The sequence below is a fragment of the Rhea pennata genome, chromosome 6 (assembly GCF_028389875.1).
Source record: "Rhea pennata isolate bPtePen1 chromosome 6, bPtePen1.pri, whole genome shotgun sequence".
Classification (NCBI taxonomy): Eukaryota; Metazoa; Chordata; class Aves; order Rheiformes; family Rheidae; genus Rhea; species Rhea pennata.
Genome location: NC_084668.1, coordinates 11,180,895 through 11,196,983, shown reverse-complemented (window position 1 = coordinate 11,196,983; position 16,089 = coordinate 11,180,895). Strand labels below are relative to the sequence as shown.

The following is a 16,089-nucleotide window of genomic DNA, read 5'->3' as shown; positions in this document are numbered from 1 at the left end:
GAAATGCTGCTATTTCCCTTTCGTGCAGGGAATGGAAACTCTGGCAAAGCAGCACTCAAGCTACTTGGAGGAAAAAAAAAAAAGACCAAATAAACTACTGTTTCTGTGTGAGCAACAAAAAAGCCCCAAACCTTGGCACGAGCAAGGCACGGCAGGGTGTGATATATCTGTTGTCCAAAGACACCAAGGAGCATCGAGAACAAGAACAGCCCTGAACCGAGGGAAGAAAAGATGCATCGTTCCTGCTCCTGCGAGAAACCCATGCGAAGACCAGCAATATTTGACGCACCGCAGCCGGGCTCTCGCTTCCCGCGCTGGAAAGCGGCTCTCTCCGGGAAGGCAGCGCCTGGCGTTGCCCGGCCCCGAGGCCCCGGCTCACTGCCTTCGAGGCAAAAACTGCCGGAAACGTCTCGCGAGGGCTGAGCCACTAATCCACAGGACAAAAGTAAACGCGGCTGACCTCAACCGTACGTTTCTTTATAGTAAACCGCATGACAGGAGTTAATGGGGCTGACCTCAGCCTTGCACTGCTTTGTGTTAACCCATGTGAGGGGAGGAAATGGAAGATGCCCAACTTAACACCTGAACCCTGAAAAAGGAAGACAGCTGGGGAGGCCCCACATCAGGGTTTCTTATTAAATTTTTGCAGAGTCTTTATAAATTCGCACCGGAGCCAAAACTTTTCATTAGTTGAGGGAGGACATACAGCTTGGGTGGCCAGAGAAGCAATACCTGTCTGACAGGCTCCTCCAAACCCTCTCAAACAAGGCATAAGTGCTTCAGCCTCAGCTCGTAGCTGCTACGGTGATGGTTATGGGCTAAGGTTGGGTGGGAACACAACCAGCCATATGGCTTTCTCCATCCCCCTTCTCATTCACTGGCGTATTATTTGATCTGCTTCTTCTCAGGTATACAGACTTCTCCACGTAAGGGCTTTTGCCGAGCCATTTCTGCTGGCAATAAAAGCCAAGGCAGAAGGGAAAATGCAACAACGAAAAGAAAGTCTCTATGAAGCTCCAAGAGAGCTTGCAGCCTGAGTGGCTCTCGAGCCTTTTCACGGGACCACATTTTAAAAGAGAGCTAATACTGGACTCCCACCTCCTTGTTACTTATTCTGCCCACAACATCCCTCTGGACCAGCTCCGGGCTCTGCAGGGGGAAGATCTAAAGATGCATGAAACCAAGTCTGCTGACTGATGAGGAGGAGCTGTGGGCACTCAGCACCCCATGCAGCCTAACGCATTCATCCATCCATCCACCCAGCTCTACTTATTTTCTAGCCCAACCAATTTCACTCTCTGCCTCTTTTCCCAGGGTAATGACGATGCATAGAGAGAAGGAAAAGACACACACACACACACACACTCCCAACCCCCAATCTTTGGTCCGGCGCATTCTTCTGGGTTCATCTTGCCCCAAACTGTGCTCCCCTTCTTGGCAGACCCTGCTGTTTTGCTAATGACTTGGACTGTGACTACTAACGAAGCAGCTGGCACCACCAGACTGCGTGGTAGTGTCCTGAGCTGAGAGGACTGTGACATGACTTGGGCCAGCAAAACAAGCCCCAAAACTCTTACTAGTTGTGATCCCCAGTCCTCCTCCAGTTGGTTATCTCTGTAGGGGATGCTGAGCTACAGGAAAGCTTCAGAGCAGCCACAGCGCCCTTTTCCCTCTGCAGCTGCATGAATCATTGTCACAACAGCCCAGACACAAACATTTAGCCATAACTAAGAACTATTTTTAACTTCTACATCTTTATATGGTCCTTTCATCCCTCCTGTTCATTTCCAGCTTTCCTACACAGCGACCTGCATCAGTGCTCAGGCTCCATCCTTTTACATAAATTAAATAAAAAAAAATCCCTCTCCAAAAAAAAAAAAAATAAAAAATAAAAAAGATAAGACTTGACATAATAGGGGAAAAAAAAGAAAAAAAAAAAAACATTGCAAATGTGGTTTAGGCTCTGTTCCCTATATGAATGCCTCTTTCTTTCACAGGCCACAGTGTTCCCTCCTGATATGTGCTAAATTTACTTTATACTGAATCACTCTTTGGAACTGCTGCAAAGGATTCGAGTCAGCAGACACAAACAAGTTCCCTTTCCCTCCCCTAAACCACACTCAGCCCATTACCCGTACTTCAGAGATTACCAGATCAAATACCACTAATTTCTTCCTTAATCAAACACAGCAGCTTCTGGGAAAGGCTTACATGCTAGGAATGAGGATAATTAAAACAAAAAAAGTTTTAAACGAGGATCACCTTTATCCTTGCATCTCAGCCTTCCCTGGCACACCAGCATCCTGGTCTGATACTAGGCAGATAAATCACGACTAGAAAAATAAGTGTGGCAAAAAAAGTCCATTTCCTCTAATATTTGTGAACTGGTAACAGGCCTCGTCATGAGTCACAGAGTGGATATATCAGCTGAACCATCAAACCTAGACATTTCTCTGAAAATGCTAGGATTACACATTTGCATTTCCATTGCATAATCAGAGATTGCAGCACTAGCACCGGATGGCATCTTCCCATGACGCCCACTGCAAAGATGGAGTTACTAAATATTTTCGATGATGCCTAGGACTAGAAACTGCAAAACTGCAAAAGTAGGACTGAGATTCCTAATTTGCGGTTGAGTTAAACAAGAGATCTGTGTCTCTGGGCATCAGTATAAGCTAAAATCTTTCAGCTCTTCCCCATTTAATAAAATGAGAAAAGGGAAGCACTCAGAAGTACGTACCAAGTTTCCAAAGGACGTGCATCCTCAGCAGTTTGTGGAGTGGTCTTTCTGTAGGGCAGCTTGAGTTGCGCTGCGTGTTGGCCAGTCTAAGCATGTAGATTCTCTGTGACATGGATAAGCCATGGATTTTCCATGAGCTGTGAATTCCTAAATCCCTTTTCAAAAGTGATTTTGGCAATTGCACATATTTGCATATCTTACATCTGACACTTCGTTGTTGACACTAGTTTTTCGTATCACAGGAAACATCGTACAGCCAAGCGAGGCAGGACTGCCATGTATCATGATTCCTCGGAGCTTCAGCCAGCCAGCTGCAATCTTTAGTTACTTTAACTGCTAAATATGCACTCAGTTGTTTAAAACAGAGAGAAATGGAAGGGTTTAACTTACAATTACAAAGTGTTTATAAATCTGATTTGTTGTCTAATTTTTGTAGTTTCTCTTGTCTATATTTTTTAAAAGATCCGATAACATTAAATAATCGGCAATCTGCCTCATCGTTCGTTCAGTACAGATTGTCAGGATGAGATTTTTAAGGGGGGAAACAGTCCACAAAACAAAACGGTAACTGCTCTTTATTTACCCTGTGGTTGCGCTCAGAGGTTGCAATCTTGCTTTGCAGTCAAAACAAAGGAACAGGCCTGGACTGAAGAACTCACAAATTATATGCACATGGCAGCCAGCATAACATTAACGATGATTAACAAGAAGCTTCACTAGACAGACCAAAACACAGAAGATGCTGCACTTCAAAGAAAAAAAAATCTCAAGCCAAAAACAAAAAAACCCCCAAACTGAAACTAATGAAGCCTGACCTCCTGCGAATCAGTCTCTCCTCATTAGAGGCAAATGTGTGATGCTCTCACCAGGGCCTCTCCCCTCTCTGACTGCCCAGTTTTATGGGGCCTTTAGGAATGCAATTAGCACCGAGATGTTTCCTGCTTTGTCAAACACCCTGGAAGCCAGCCAAGCGGTTTAGAAGTTACTGGTACACACAGCAACCTGCAAAAAGGACATGAGTCCTGATTCCACTGGGGGAAGGCAGCCTCCAAGCAGGAGGGCTCTTTTCCTCCCTAAGAGCGATTCAAATTTTACAGAGTAAAAGCCAGAGTAGGGTGCTGAAGCTCCCAACATAAAGTGCAGCTATGGGTAGTATGCTAAAACTTTTCTGTCTCCCCATCCAGTGACAGCAACCAGTCTCAATCCACCAGGGCAACGTGATGCTCTTTCCAGAGAAAAACTTCTAAGTAAAGCATTCAAGGGTTTAGAAAGTGACTTCCTGTTTTGCCAAAACACATATTGCAATGATTAACCCATTCATTTTTTAAAGGAAAAATAGGAAGAAACCCGTCCCTTTGGAGGGACTAGGGGACAGAGTAAAGCACTTAAGCAAGCCATTCTGTGTGTCCCTTCCAAAAGGCATTGAACTATGGTTTGAAACAACTATTCCAGAGCTATTACTGGATTTAGGGAGCAATAAAACAAATGCTGCTGATTTATTAGTAGCTGGATGCAGTTTTAATCAACATTTACAAAATATTATAAATGACTTACTTTCCTTTCTCACAAGTGCACATTAAATCTCACATCAACAAAGCAAATAACGGCTGCAGGACCTACAGCCGTCCCTACAATGAACTGCAATTCTCTGGGTCCACTTCTGACCCAAAACGATTAAAAATCTTGCCTCTTCTTTAGACTATCTCCTACTCAAAATCTGCTTCTCTCCTTCATGTGGGCTATGAAGGGAAAATAAAATCCATAGGCAGTAGTGTCTGAAACACTGACAAAATGAGGTACCAGTATTCAGAAATGAAGTTGGGAATGAAAACTTCCATGCTGGCCAAAGGACTGAGTACCACCAGACAGGAAGTTCGAAGTTTATTTCAGACTACAAAAACCCTCTTTGATTTTGGCTGTTTGCTTTATTAGGCATTATCAAATTAACAGCATAACACTGAGAAGCAGTGGCAGACTCAATCTGTCACAGTGCCTCAGAGTCTAAGAATATTAGATTTATTTTGAGGCAACAAATGTTTTTGTAAACCAGAGCATCAGCTGCTCGCTTTGGTGATTTGAAGCCTGCCAATAGGTCTGTAACCTTGCCCCTGGGAAAAGCAGGACTCATTCCTCTGGCGTCCCAAGCCAGCATTCATGCTCCTGTGTGAGACAGCTGATCAGGGAACTACAACCCAACCAACTGCCTTTAGCTGGGGCCTCAGGACAAAAGAAAACAAACAAACAAAAGATCAGTCAAGTTTAGCAAAGCAGCTCTGGATTTAGAGTTGCGATAAATCAAGGAAGCTGTAGGCATTGGCAAGAACTTAGGAATATGCAATATCTGAGAGTAATTTGCCTGCAAGCTCTATGTTGTGCCAGTGACTCAATGGGAATAAGCTTTGTTCTGGATCATAAAAGGAAGAAATGCCAAGGATAGTTCTTGGAACAAGGGACTCGAAGTGCCACTAAGATGAAGCATACAAAAGGCTTGACCACATATGGGAAAAATGATTTGTGTGTGTGTGGATTTCCACTGCTCAGCTTGGACAATAAGGTTTTCTTCCCTCTTCCCTCCATTGCTCCCTAAACCTTTGGCCAGTTTGGATCGGTTGCTTTCCCATCAGCTGTCAGGGATATGCACTAAATGGTTCATAGTGTTGTCTTGCTCAGCAGCTTGGGCAGATGTAAAGCAGTGAGCTTCAACTCAGATTGGATTCTTTGGGGCTGAAAGTGTTATTTGAAATATGGCCACCAGAAACTCACTGAAAGGCATGAAGCATCTTATAAAGTAAAAGAAGATTTCATAGAACATAAATAAAATCCTTGTTAACCCTGATGAGTTCCTCTTACTGGCCTACACCAAGCAATTCCAGAACAAGGAATGGAAGAACAGTGGTCTGCCAACAAAATATGGTTTCTTCCAAGCTACTGTTTCAGTTCTGCATTTGGCCAAATCTAGCTCAGTCTCTCTTCACTGTGGGATAGAGTCTGCAAGAGCTGCACTTGCCTGGGTGCGTGTCAGGAAGACAGCGTACTTCAGAGACAGAAGTTGTGGGAAGAGGATGACGGAAGGGACATATGGGAAGTCCTTTCTTCCCATTGCATGAACGGAAGCAGCGAACGGAAAAGTTATCCAAGCAATGGCCCCAGAGGAGCTCCTGAACACACGTGATTCAAAATCCACGTCTCTGAAGTAGCTATACATGCTAGTAGACTGAGAAACCCACTCCCTAGACAAATGCACAATTCTCTTCAACAAGGCACTATTTTGTAGGGAGGAGAGAGCATACATTTATTGGAAGAAAACAAAATGGCTTGTATACGAGACTGCCATTTGTTGGGGTAGTGCTGGACCTCTCTGTGTGCGGCACGACACCGCCCCACTGTGCAAAATTCAGGCCCTCAGATGCGCTCTGTTGGCTGGAGCAGCACCATGCCTCACGGACTGACGAAAGTGGCTTTAAATGTTATGTCATTGGCACAGTGCCTGCTACAGCTCGGATTTAGCATTGAACTTGCTGGAATTTAAAACAAAACAACAACAGAAATATCAGGAAGCATAGCGAGAATAGCACCACTCCACACAGACCTGCTAGACTTCATCCCCACCCACGGAGTAAAGAAAGGGCTTAGCGCACTCTTATTTTCTTTTAAAGCTATCAAAAGAACTTTTAAATGACTTTAAAGCTGTCCAATCCCAAACCAGCTATTCTAGTCTTCCCATCATCAGAAGTCCTCCACAAAGAAAGCAGAAAGCAGGTACAATAGCAGCTACAGAACTCATTTTCCTGTGGATTAGCAGAAATCTGGCACTCTTGATGAATGGAAATTTGAGCAAAAGGTTATACAGATGTGTCCTTATCTTGTGGTACTAACAGCGACATCAACAGCTTCCAGTGTTCCAGTTTAGCACCACTGCACTGTTTGCTAATAAAGGGAGGCAGCCCAGCTCTTTAGTGGAATGATGCTATGAAAACAATATAGTCATATGGAGAATTCCCAGGCAATACTGCCCTCAATTGCATCAACAGTTGTCTTTATTCTCCTCCGTTTACCTTAAAATATCTTCTTTTTTCCTGCTTACAAACCCCTCTTTCCCTCTTTAGAAACAGCTAGCTGTTCTCCAGGTTTTGGAGAGTCTCTGTGGGATCCGATATATGGCCTTCTCACTATTTTGCAGGGGGAGCTCCAGGACTCTTTCCAATTGCTGCCAAAAATTTGTGCGGGGGGGATGCCTGCCTCACTCACAGACAGTGCAAAACCATTGCGAAAAGCGAGCAAAACCAGCTTCCACTCAACTGATAACATGATAGTCTGAAACAACCAGAAGTTTAAAATCAAAAGCTGACCCACCATCTACTACCCAACTTAAAAAAAAATGCATTATAAAATAAACAAGGGAAAAAACCTCCACTTCCCTAGAGAAAAAGTGGAAAATAGCTATTTTGCACATTTACCCTAAAAGCAAGATAGCCCTCTCAAAGCTGTACATGGTTTTGAAAATTTTGTCTGAGCTTTTCAGTTTAGGAAGTATTTCATTTGCTTGAAAACAGGCAAGTTTTAAAGAATAATGTTTTCCCCAGCTCCAAGTGAAGGAACTATTTCCAAGGGCTAATCTAGGCCATACATGCAAGATAAATTACGTGACATCTGACTGACAAGGAAGTAAAACTATATTAGTAAACACAACTAAATATTCTTTAACTTAAGGGAAGCAGATCAGTAACATCTTTATCAGCGGGTATAAAACCTATACACGATAGATCTTTAGGAATCTTCAGTGTAAATTTTCTCTATTAAGTAACAGATGAAGACAGCTTTTCTTTTCATCTCCACTGTATGAGTGGAGTACTTAAAGTGCTTAATCTTTAATAAAGATTGTTTCTATCTATGCAGGGATGGATAGCACCATCCCTATGGTAGGCAGATCAAATCCAATCTAGCAAATGACTAAAAGGCTTCAGAGCATTCAAGCTTGCGATGGTTTATTCTTTCCTAAGGTTAAATTTCAGCACAGAAAAAAAATGTGCATGGTTATCCATACTCAGTTCAAAATAATCATACCAATGTTAAGACTTCTCAGTCTGCTCAGCTCTCCTCCCTGGCTCATGGGCGGGCAATAGACAAGCTTGGAAGGACAGATCTTTACATTTTGTTGTTGGAAACCCAATTCTCATGGGGAGAATACACTTTTTATTAGGGAGATTGTAGAAGTCCTCTTAAAACCTCCCTTTTAAGAGGTTTTCCTCTTTCTCCCTGGAGAGAAACAAAAGGGAGCACCAATCCCTTTAAAAGCAGCCTGCAAAGCACGTGCAGATCTCTGTCGCACCTTAAGCAGGGCATATACCAGGGCCATGAGCGCTCCCCACCCACACCAGCAAAAGATGTTCTAAACTTCAGGTGATTTCTCGATATGAGCAAAGAGAACAGTGGAGAGGGATGAAGGTTGCCTACCTGAGCAGAGGACACCCTTGTACCGGGCACACGAGAAGTCATCGCACTCGCAGAAGGACCCGTAGATGTTTCCAAACTCGCTCTCGTAGCAGACGCACTGGTTGCAGCTGCACTCCCCTCTCCCGCTGCAGATGGGCTTGCCTTCCACCTCCCGGCACATGTTGTGGTACATGTTCCCGTTCACGCCCTCCTCGCATTCACACTTGGCACCTAAGTAGCCCGGGTCACACTCGCACAGCCCGCAGGCGTAGGTCCCGTTCCCACTGCACTTGCCGCTCTCCCGCTCAGCCTGGTTGGTGCACCCACAAATGCAGTTGTAGGTCACTACGACCTCCAGTGTGTCCCGAAACCCAGCAGGCTTGATAGTGAACACATGGGAGGTATCCTCGGCAGGACAGCTTCGTGCTTCCACTGACACCTCGAAGGAAACCTGAGGAGGAAAGTTGAGATGTAAGTGAAGAGAAATGAACACATCATTCAGGTTGCCCCGTTGGGGCTCGAGGGAGAGCACAGTCCCGCAGGGAAGGCCATTGAGAGGAGCATGCCCCTGACTGCGTCTTGGGCTCTGCTGCTTATCTGCAGTGGCAACACACCTAAGTTTTTCCTCTGACAGATGGTTGGTGAATCCTGATGGTCTATGGTTATCGTCTCAAGCTCTGCCATGACACAAATCATGCATAAGAAATGAAGGTCTGCAGGAGCTTTGGGGGTTTGAAGTTCAAACTTGTCTTTCCATCCCAGAAAATACCATCTGAAAGCCCAGCAGAAGTCGTTCTTGGCTGTTCATTTGAACTAGGAAAAACATTTCATCAGCCAAGGGCTGACCTCTCCTGACGAGACTGCATGTGGGCAACTGAAGGCCCACACAGCTAGTTCTCAGCAGGGCTATGGGCTCAGCAGCAGCAAGCAAGCAAGACTGTTAAGTGAAGGAAGGAGGAAATGGCAAGTGTACTGATGAAAAACCATGGAGTGACTTTGCTGAGCATTGCCATCCTGAATATGCTGAGTTTCATTCCCAGGTGTGGAAAAGGGCCTAACAATTTGGGGCCTAACAAAGGTATCTGCAGCTCAACATACTGAAAACTGCCCATCACAGGAGGGGTTTAGCATCCTTAAATCCATTCATGTCCCCTTTGGTTTAGCAAGAGAAACCAGAATACCACACGAACCAAATGTAAAGAGCACATGAACAAGCAAGATGTCTCATCTCAAGCTACATAGCAGATGGGGGCGGGGGGGAATCATAAACAGGGACATGTTAAGAAAGAACAGCCAGTCTTCTGGGCTTTTTTTGCTTTCTGTTAACTGTAGTCACAAGAGTTCACTGCAGTCTGAGGGGAAGGTTTTTGTTAGGTCAGATGGGCTCTGCATTATCGACCATAGAAGCTCTTTTGTGCCTTGGACACCTCTGACCTCCCCATCAGCGCCTCCTCACAAACTGCCTACTGGACCTTTCCAGTTCCTGTTGAGGGGAGACTGACAAAATATTGTGACCTCTCTTTCCTGATGGCTTTACTTCCTCTTCTGCCTCCTGTAACTTTCTCTTCCTTTTTTTTTCCACCCCTTGCTCCTCTGCTTACCCCAGAGACACTATTCTGTCCCACTCTAATTTCCTTGCAGTCACTTTTATTCCTAGCCCCTTTCCCTTAGCCTCTCACTTCTCTCTCTCATTTTTCACCACTTCTTCAAATACAAAGCATATTTTAAGTCTTTTCTGCCTTGGAGACACCTCGTCTCCATGTCTTTCATCAGCTCCACTGCTTCTTCAAGCTTCATGAGCTTGTCATTTCCAGCTATTGCATAAAAAAATCATTCTTAACTTCTTTAGCCCTTCTTAGGTTCCTCACACCCAAACTCCTCCTGGTTAAGCTTTTTCAGCAAACATCTGTAGCAAATAGTCTGTCATTTGTCAACCATAGCCTTTGTAAAACCATGTCTTCTACTGGCTTCCAAAACCATGGCTTCTTCTGGACTGGCTCCTCCCTTGCTGACAGGTATCCTTCAGTGGCCAGTCCCTCTTCCAGCTTTCAGAGGGCTCACAGTGGTCTGTGCCCCAGTTCTCCTCTCCCCACATGCTTCACCATCGGTGCACTCGCCCGTGGCTTCCTTCACAAGCCCAAGCTCATTTACTGCACCCTTATGTAAGCCTCACTAGCCTACACCTCTTCCTTCCCCCCAGCAAACTAGAAATTCCCTACAGTGAGTGTTTGGTTGACACTTCTGAAAAATCCTTATTTCCCGTCTTTTTAAATAGAAATGGATGCAGGGATGGAGCTCCAGACCTAAAACTGTTGTCTTCTATGACTTGATCTTGGTCCAAAATCAGCTGAGGAAGACACAGAGCTGTGCAGCTTTCCCTTGTATTTTAGTAGGCTGTGTACCCTGTGCTAATTATAAAACACCTCTGCTTCCTGTTAAGATGTTTGAACAACATGCTGCAATATTGTTTGCAATGAAGCTTTTAAAATCAAAACTGATGCTAACAAATTTCACCTGTTGATCCTGCACAGTGCAAAAACCTTCAGCCACTAACCAAAATGTTTATTCTTTTGTGGATGGTTTATTTTACAAGACACCACAGGCATTCCAGGGAAGTCTTACAACTTCTTACAGTCACCAGCCATTCGCAGCAATTTTCTCCATCATGGATCACTGGTTTCTGTGAAGTGGGAAGGAGCTATAGGAACTAGAACACCCTGTATAGTTTATTGAAAGAATCAGGACAAATATCTAGCAAATAGCCAGGGCCTCCTGACATCAAAAATAAAAATATTTGTTGAAACCAAGCACAATCACAGGTCTAGTGAATGCAACATAATGACTTCTGGTGCCTAAAAGATCAAGAACTTAGAAGGTTTTCTGTGAAGCCTGATCTACATATGGAAATGTGCATTATCCATACAGTCCTAAACTTTCAGCACCCTATTAACAGGCCATTTTTGATACTCTGATAGACACATTTTTTTAAGATGGGCTTCACAAGGATTTCACTTTACCACATCCACTGGTTCTGCTTATACCTCTCTCCCCCACTCATTTGCTGATTCTACTATTCAGTGCCAGCAATTTTCTCACAGGGAAAAATCAAGAACATCTGACAGCCATTCGCTTGGCTCCTCATTTAACCTTGCTTCCTGGGGTGGCTCCCCAGGCTGGCTGAAGCTGCCTTGTGTGCTGAAAGCAGCAGTGTCTCTGGGACCCTCTGAGGGGGGGGGGGGAACTGTTTCGCTACAGCCAAGAAGATTGACCTTATTGCAGATCTCTAAATAAGCCCCTTTCTTAAGCATCAAGATGAAGTGACTTTTAATTTGAAGACACTTTGGGGTCACGCTGAGCAATCTCACAGCCTGCTCTGCTTCTGCATGCCAAATGGCAATGTGCAGACGGCAGCTCAGCAGCCACCTCCACTCAGCAGAAGCTGCACCGACATCGCAGCTCCCTCGATTCCCTCCAGTTTCTGAGACCTGAACCAATTAGACAAGATGCTCAAATTACACAGGATAATGAGATCAGAAAGCAAGCTAAGGGGATCAGTGTAATCCTGCTCCCTTTCTTGGATTGCCACCCACACCTCTAGGACTAAACCATGGCAGATTAGGATCTGCTGCCAGTGTTACCCTCTCTGGAGACACTTTCTTAACAGCTCTCAAGAGTCAGATCTTGATCCTTGTGGAACTGGTGAGCTGGGAGGAGCTGACTAGAGTGGGAGGCCACTTCCTTCTGCTCCAGAGGATCAGGAGGCCAATGATCCTGCATCACATCTGCTAGCCCTGTGCAGGGACCTAAACCGTGACAGGTACTTAGTCCAGGTATGCTGTCTGCATCCCAAAGCATGCAACGGCATCAATCATCTGTCCAGAAAATAGCCCCGTTCATCTAGAAAGCAGGTGCCACTACCTCTTTATAGAATTAATGACATGATTACTCACCGAAGCCCTTCCATTAGTCAGCACCTTGCAGGAGGGCTCTCTACGCTCAACACTGAAGAAACTACATAACCATACACTATATATAGCATAGAATCACCTCTCCCAGTATATGGGATAAAGGATTTCTTTGATATACAGAGTTTCCATACTAGTAACACATAACAGACCTGATGCGTGATGCAGGGTGGCTGCTGGGAGCGTGGGAGTGATCCTGCAGGCAGCAGAGTGCTTCAAGGACTGGGCTGTACAGAAGCAGCAGTGGTGAGGCTAGGAGAGAAACGGAGACAGGAAAAAGTCTGCAGGACAGAGGCAGCAGGAGAGAAAGCACAGTCAGGAAAGCCAGGGATGAAAGCAGGAGGTGGCAAGAAGCAGCAATGCAAGAGCACAGAGGAAAAGAGGCCAAACGTGGTGCTTGGAGGGTGTCAGGATGAGAAGCACAGACCTTTCCAGCTCTTCCTGATGAGTGTGGACTGCTCACCATCCTAATTTGCCACCCCAAAAGGACAACCAAGTTTCTGAAACGCTGACAACACACGAGATCCTTCTACACAGCCAAGAAGTCAAGCCCACCCTGCGGGACTCTGCTTCCACCCTCCTTCGCTGGGGCCTGTTTCGCTCACCCAGCTGGCCCCCGAGCAGAGCGCTGTTACGGGCACACACAGCCAGTGCCAAACCCCTTCTATGGCGTGACCTGCGGCAGCTGGAGTGACCAACGCCAAACCTGAGAGCCCAAAAGTCAATGAGCAGATTAATTCTGATACCCTTGGGGCTCTGGCTTTGCTGGGGAAACAAGGAGGGCACATGACTACCATGGCAAAGCTCCAGGAATTGATTTTACCAACCAAGTCAATAAAGTCAGCTAAAAACACCACCTCCCTTTTTAACACTTCATATTGCAAGAGTCCTTATGTGGAGATGCAAAAATTCAGCTCCTGTTTGTTTCCTCTTTCAAACTATTTTTATATTCTATTCTGTAAGCACTTAAACATCTGCTTTTAAACCCAGGAACAATCCAGTCCTCTAAAACAAGGAAATCACTCTGCTAACGAACTCACGTGCACGTTCTTGCAAATATCAATAGACGGGCCAGGACTCTCAGCAGCCTCAACTGCCCTGGCTCTGCTGGCCTCAGTGGGTCAATGCTGATTTTCACTGGATGACAAGGTGGCCATCTGAAACGTGTCCTCCTGTTTTGCAGGCAAGATAGGCTCACATCCAGTACAGAGCAGCTAAATCATGACAACTTGTCTGTGAGAGGCTGTTTTTCTCTTTAGATTAAGGCAAGACTAGATAGACAGGAACCAAGATGGGTCCTTCCTAGGACAGATAGTTTGCCCCTAAACATTAACAGTATAGATGACACAATGTTTGTGCTCTGTGTTGCCATCTAATTGCTTTAAGAACTAAATAAATGAGTGAACACTTGCTGGATTTCTGAATGTCCTTTTTTCTTTTTTTTTTTTTTTTTTTAACTTCAGAAGCTAACCATAAACTGTTCACTAAGATTCCCAAACGAAAACAAGAAAATCTGGAATATGTAGTGAACCAAGAAAAGACTAGGAGACTACAGCAATAAAAGCTCACAGGAGAGATCATGGCATGAATTACCGAGATTACAGAAAAACTCATTCTTTATTATTACATTCCACTAAGTGCTCAAGACCTTTAGATTCATGGTGCTCTAAATAAGACATTTGTATTCCCTCTTTCCGGACTAACAACTGACCTTGCATCGATCTATTTCATGCAGAGTCTCTTTTGGCAGAGCTATTTTCAGTGGGTTTCTATATTGACATGGCATGATTTTGAGGCTAGTAAAGGAAGATGAACATTGCTCTATTTTATGGCCAGGAAACATACACTGAGAGGGGAAGTCCCTCCTCCAAGGTCAGACAAAATGCTACAACAGCCTCTCTGAGGAACGTACAGAAATCCAGACTCACCGTATCTCCTATTTTGAGATCCCCACATTTCCTGAGTCCAGGATATGACAAACCATCTTGACACGTGGCAGTGAAAGTCAAGCCAACATCCTCAGGACTGTCCCAAACAGTCAGTTCTACTTTAGACCGAATACTCTAGAAACACAATGGAGAAGAAACCCATCAGATTACTTAGGGCAGGCAGATTTCTTTTGCATGTCATTCTGTTTCAGGTCTCTTCTCTGATGTCTTCAGGTGGTTAGGACATCTTTGCATCTATGGGGAAAAAAAAATCAGCTCTGCACATGAACTGACATTTGGTTTTGGTTCTAGCAGCTCAGGATGCTTATGATCAGTATAGCTAGAATTATGGACAGTCATTTATTCAAACGGCTGTACCTATATGTTCATCTCAGAAGACCAACCACCATCATGTAGTTCTCCCTTTTGTGAATGCTTTTGAGTTCAGGGACTGTGGTAGAGAGAGGGTAATGAGAGATCAAGAGTAATATCATGTCCACACTGTTGCACAGTATATCACAGAACTGGACTGAAATACCCTTGGACAGTTTATGCACTCTGTGACAGTCGTGGTGACCAGTATAGCCAGATCTGAAAAGATGCACATGCACATAGAAGAAAAATTATTTTCAACTGCAAACAGAGCATTTGCTTTATCTCTGAAAATGAGAACTTTGTGCGAACATCTGCACCTCTTCCATGTAAAACTGCCTGTTACAGAAATGCAAAGCCTGATTCTCTACTGGTGTCCAGCCTGTGATGTCTTTCATGACGCATAAAGAAGCTATAAAATTTCACTAAGGCTGAATGACTGGATCAGCAATTCTGTGCCATCTTCCTCTTGACATGATAGAACTAGTCAGAAAAGCATTTTGCCTCTTAACAGAAAATGCCAGACAGAGTACCCCTTTTCAGATGTCTCAACTGAAAACATCAGATTTTCCAAGGGAATTTTGCTGAGAGTGGGGAAAAAGAGAGGGGAAAAAAAGAAAAAAAAGAAAAAAAAAAAACCTTCTCTGTTTATGAAACATTACAAGGTGAAAAACATCTTTCCCCAATCTTTTCATTTTCATCAGTAAGGTTTTGGGATGCTCTACCCCCTTTCTTCTGCTTCTCATCTCTCTATCCCATTGCAAAAGCCAGAATTTAAGTCAAAACAAAAGGAAGGGAAAACTTTGTTTGTAAATATTAATTTAAAATTAAGTTGCTTTGCTTAATTCTTCCAATAGCTGATATTGATATTTTGGGAATAGTGTCCAAAAAAGACAAAAGTTTCCAAAACAGAGGGCTTTTTTTTTTTGCATAAACACCCTTTTTTTCCCCAACCTAGCTCGCTGCGCCATCCCTTTCCCCCTTGTCTCTCTGCTCACTGAAGTGGCAGGAGTGAGGAAAAGTGCTAATTCAGACCTCTTGTTAGCCAGTGTGTTGACAAAGCCAGAGTTCACAATGAGAAATGATACTAGCAAAGAGCTAATGCTTTTGGAAACAAGCAGGGAATAAATGGGTTTTGACTAGGCAAATCTACACAACCATTGAGGAAAAGAAATCGTTTCCCATATTTATGCTGTAATTCAGGAAACCATTTCCTGTCTGGGGCCTGGACTGCAGGTTCAGGAGTTCACATTTTAGATTATATACAGAGAGCATCTACTGCTTGCAGGCTGAATGCAGCACATGCCAGTAAGGTTGAACACACAGCATGTGCATCCGCTGCTCTGCCTAGCATTTATCACACAGAAATTAGCATAGAGCTGTCACACTGATGCACTATCTGTTCTTCTTGATCTGGACAAACTTCATCAGACATCTGAAACCTAAAAGGAAGATTAACTATCTGCAGTGGAAAAACACTGGCTTATCATTTTATCAAGCCCAAGCCTATTAAACAGACTGGAGAAGGGTTCTCGCAATATTTATGTATCAGTATTACAAGCAGTCACAGAGGAACAGCAAGAAAGGAACACTTTTCGCTGGCCACGTTTCTTATTGTTCTCCAGAGCATCTGATTTGGGGCACTGCT

General features: G+C 44.3%; 1 protein-coding gene across 1 annotated transcript in view; it reads right to left on the bottom strand.

Annotated features, from left to right (window-relative positions):
• ITGB5 (integrin subunit beta 5) overlaps positions 1 to 16,089 on the bottom strand; it is a 75,923-nt gene that overhangs the window by 18,373 nt on the left and 41,461 nt on the right. The window contains exons 9-10 of the mRNA XM_062578406.1: positions 14,070 to 14,204; positions 8,198 to 8,627 (exon numbers count right to left, since the gene is read on the bottom strand). Coding sequence (XP_062434390.1) covers positions 8,198 to 8,627; positions 14,070 to 14,204 — 565 coding nt within the window. The remainder of the gene's footprint in view (positions 1 to 8,197; positions 8,628 to 14,069; positions 14,205 to 16,089) is intronic.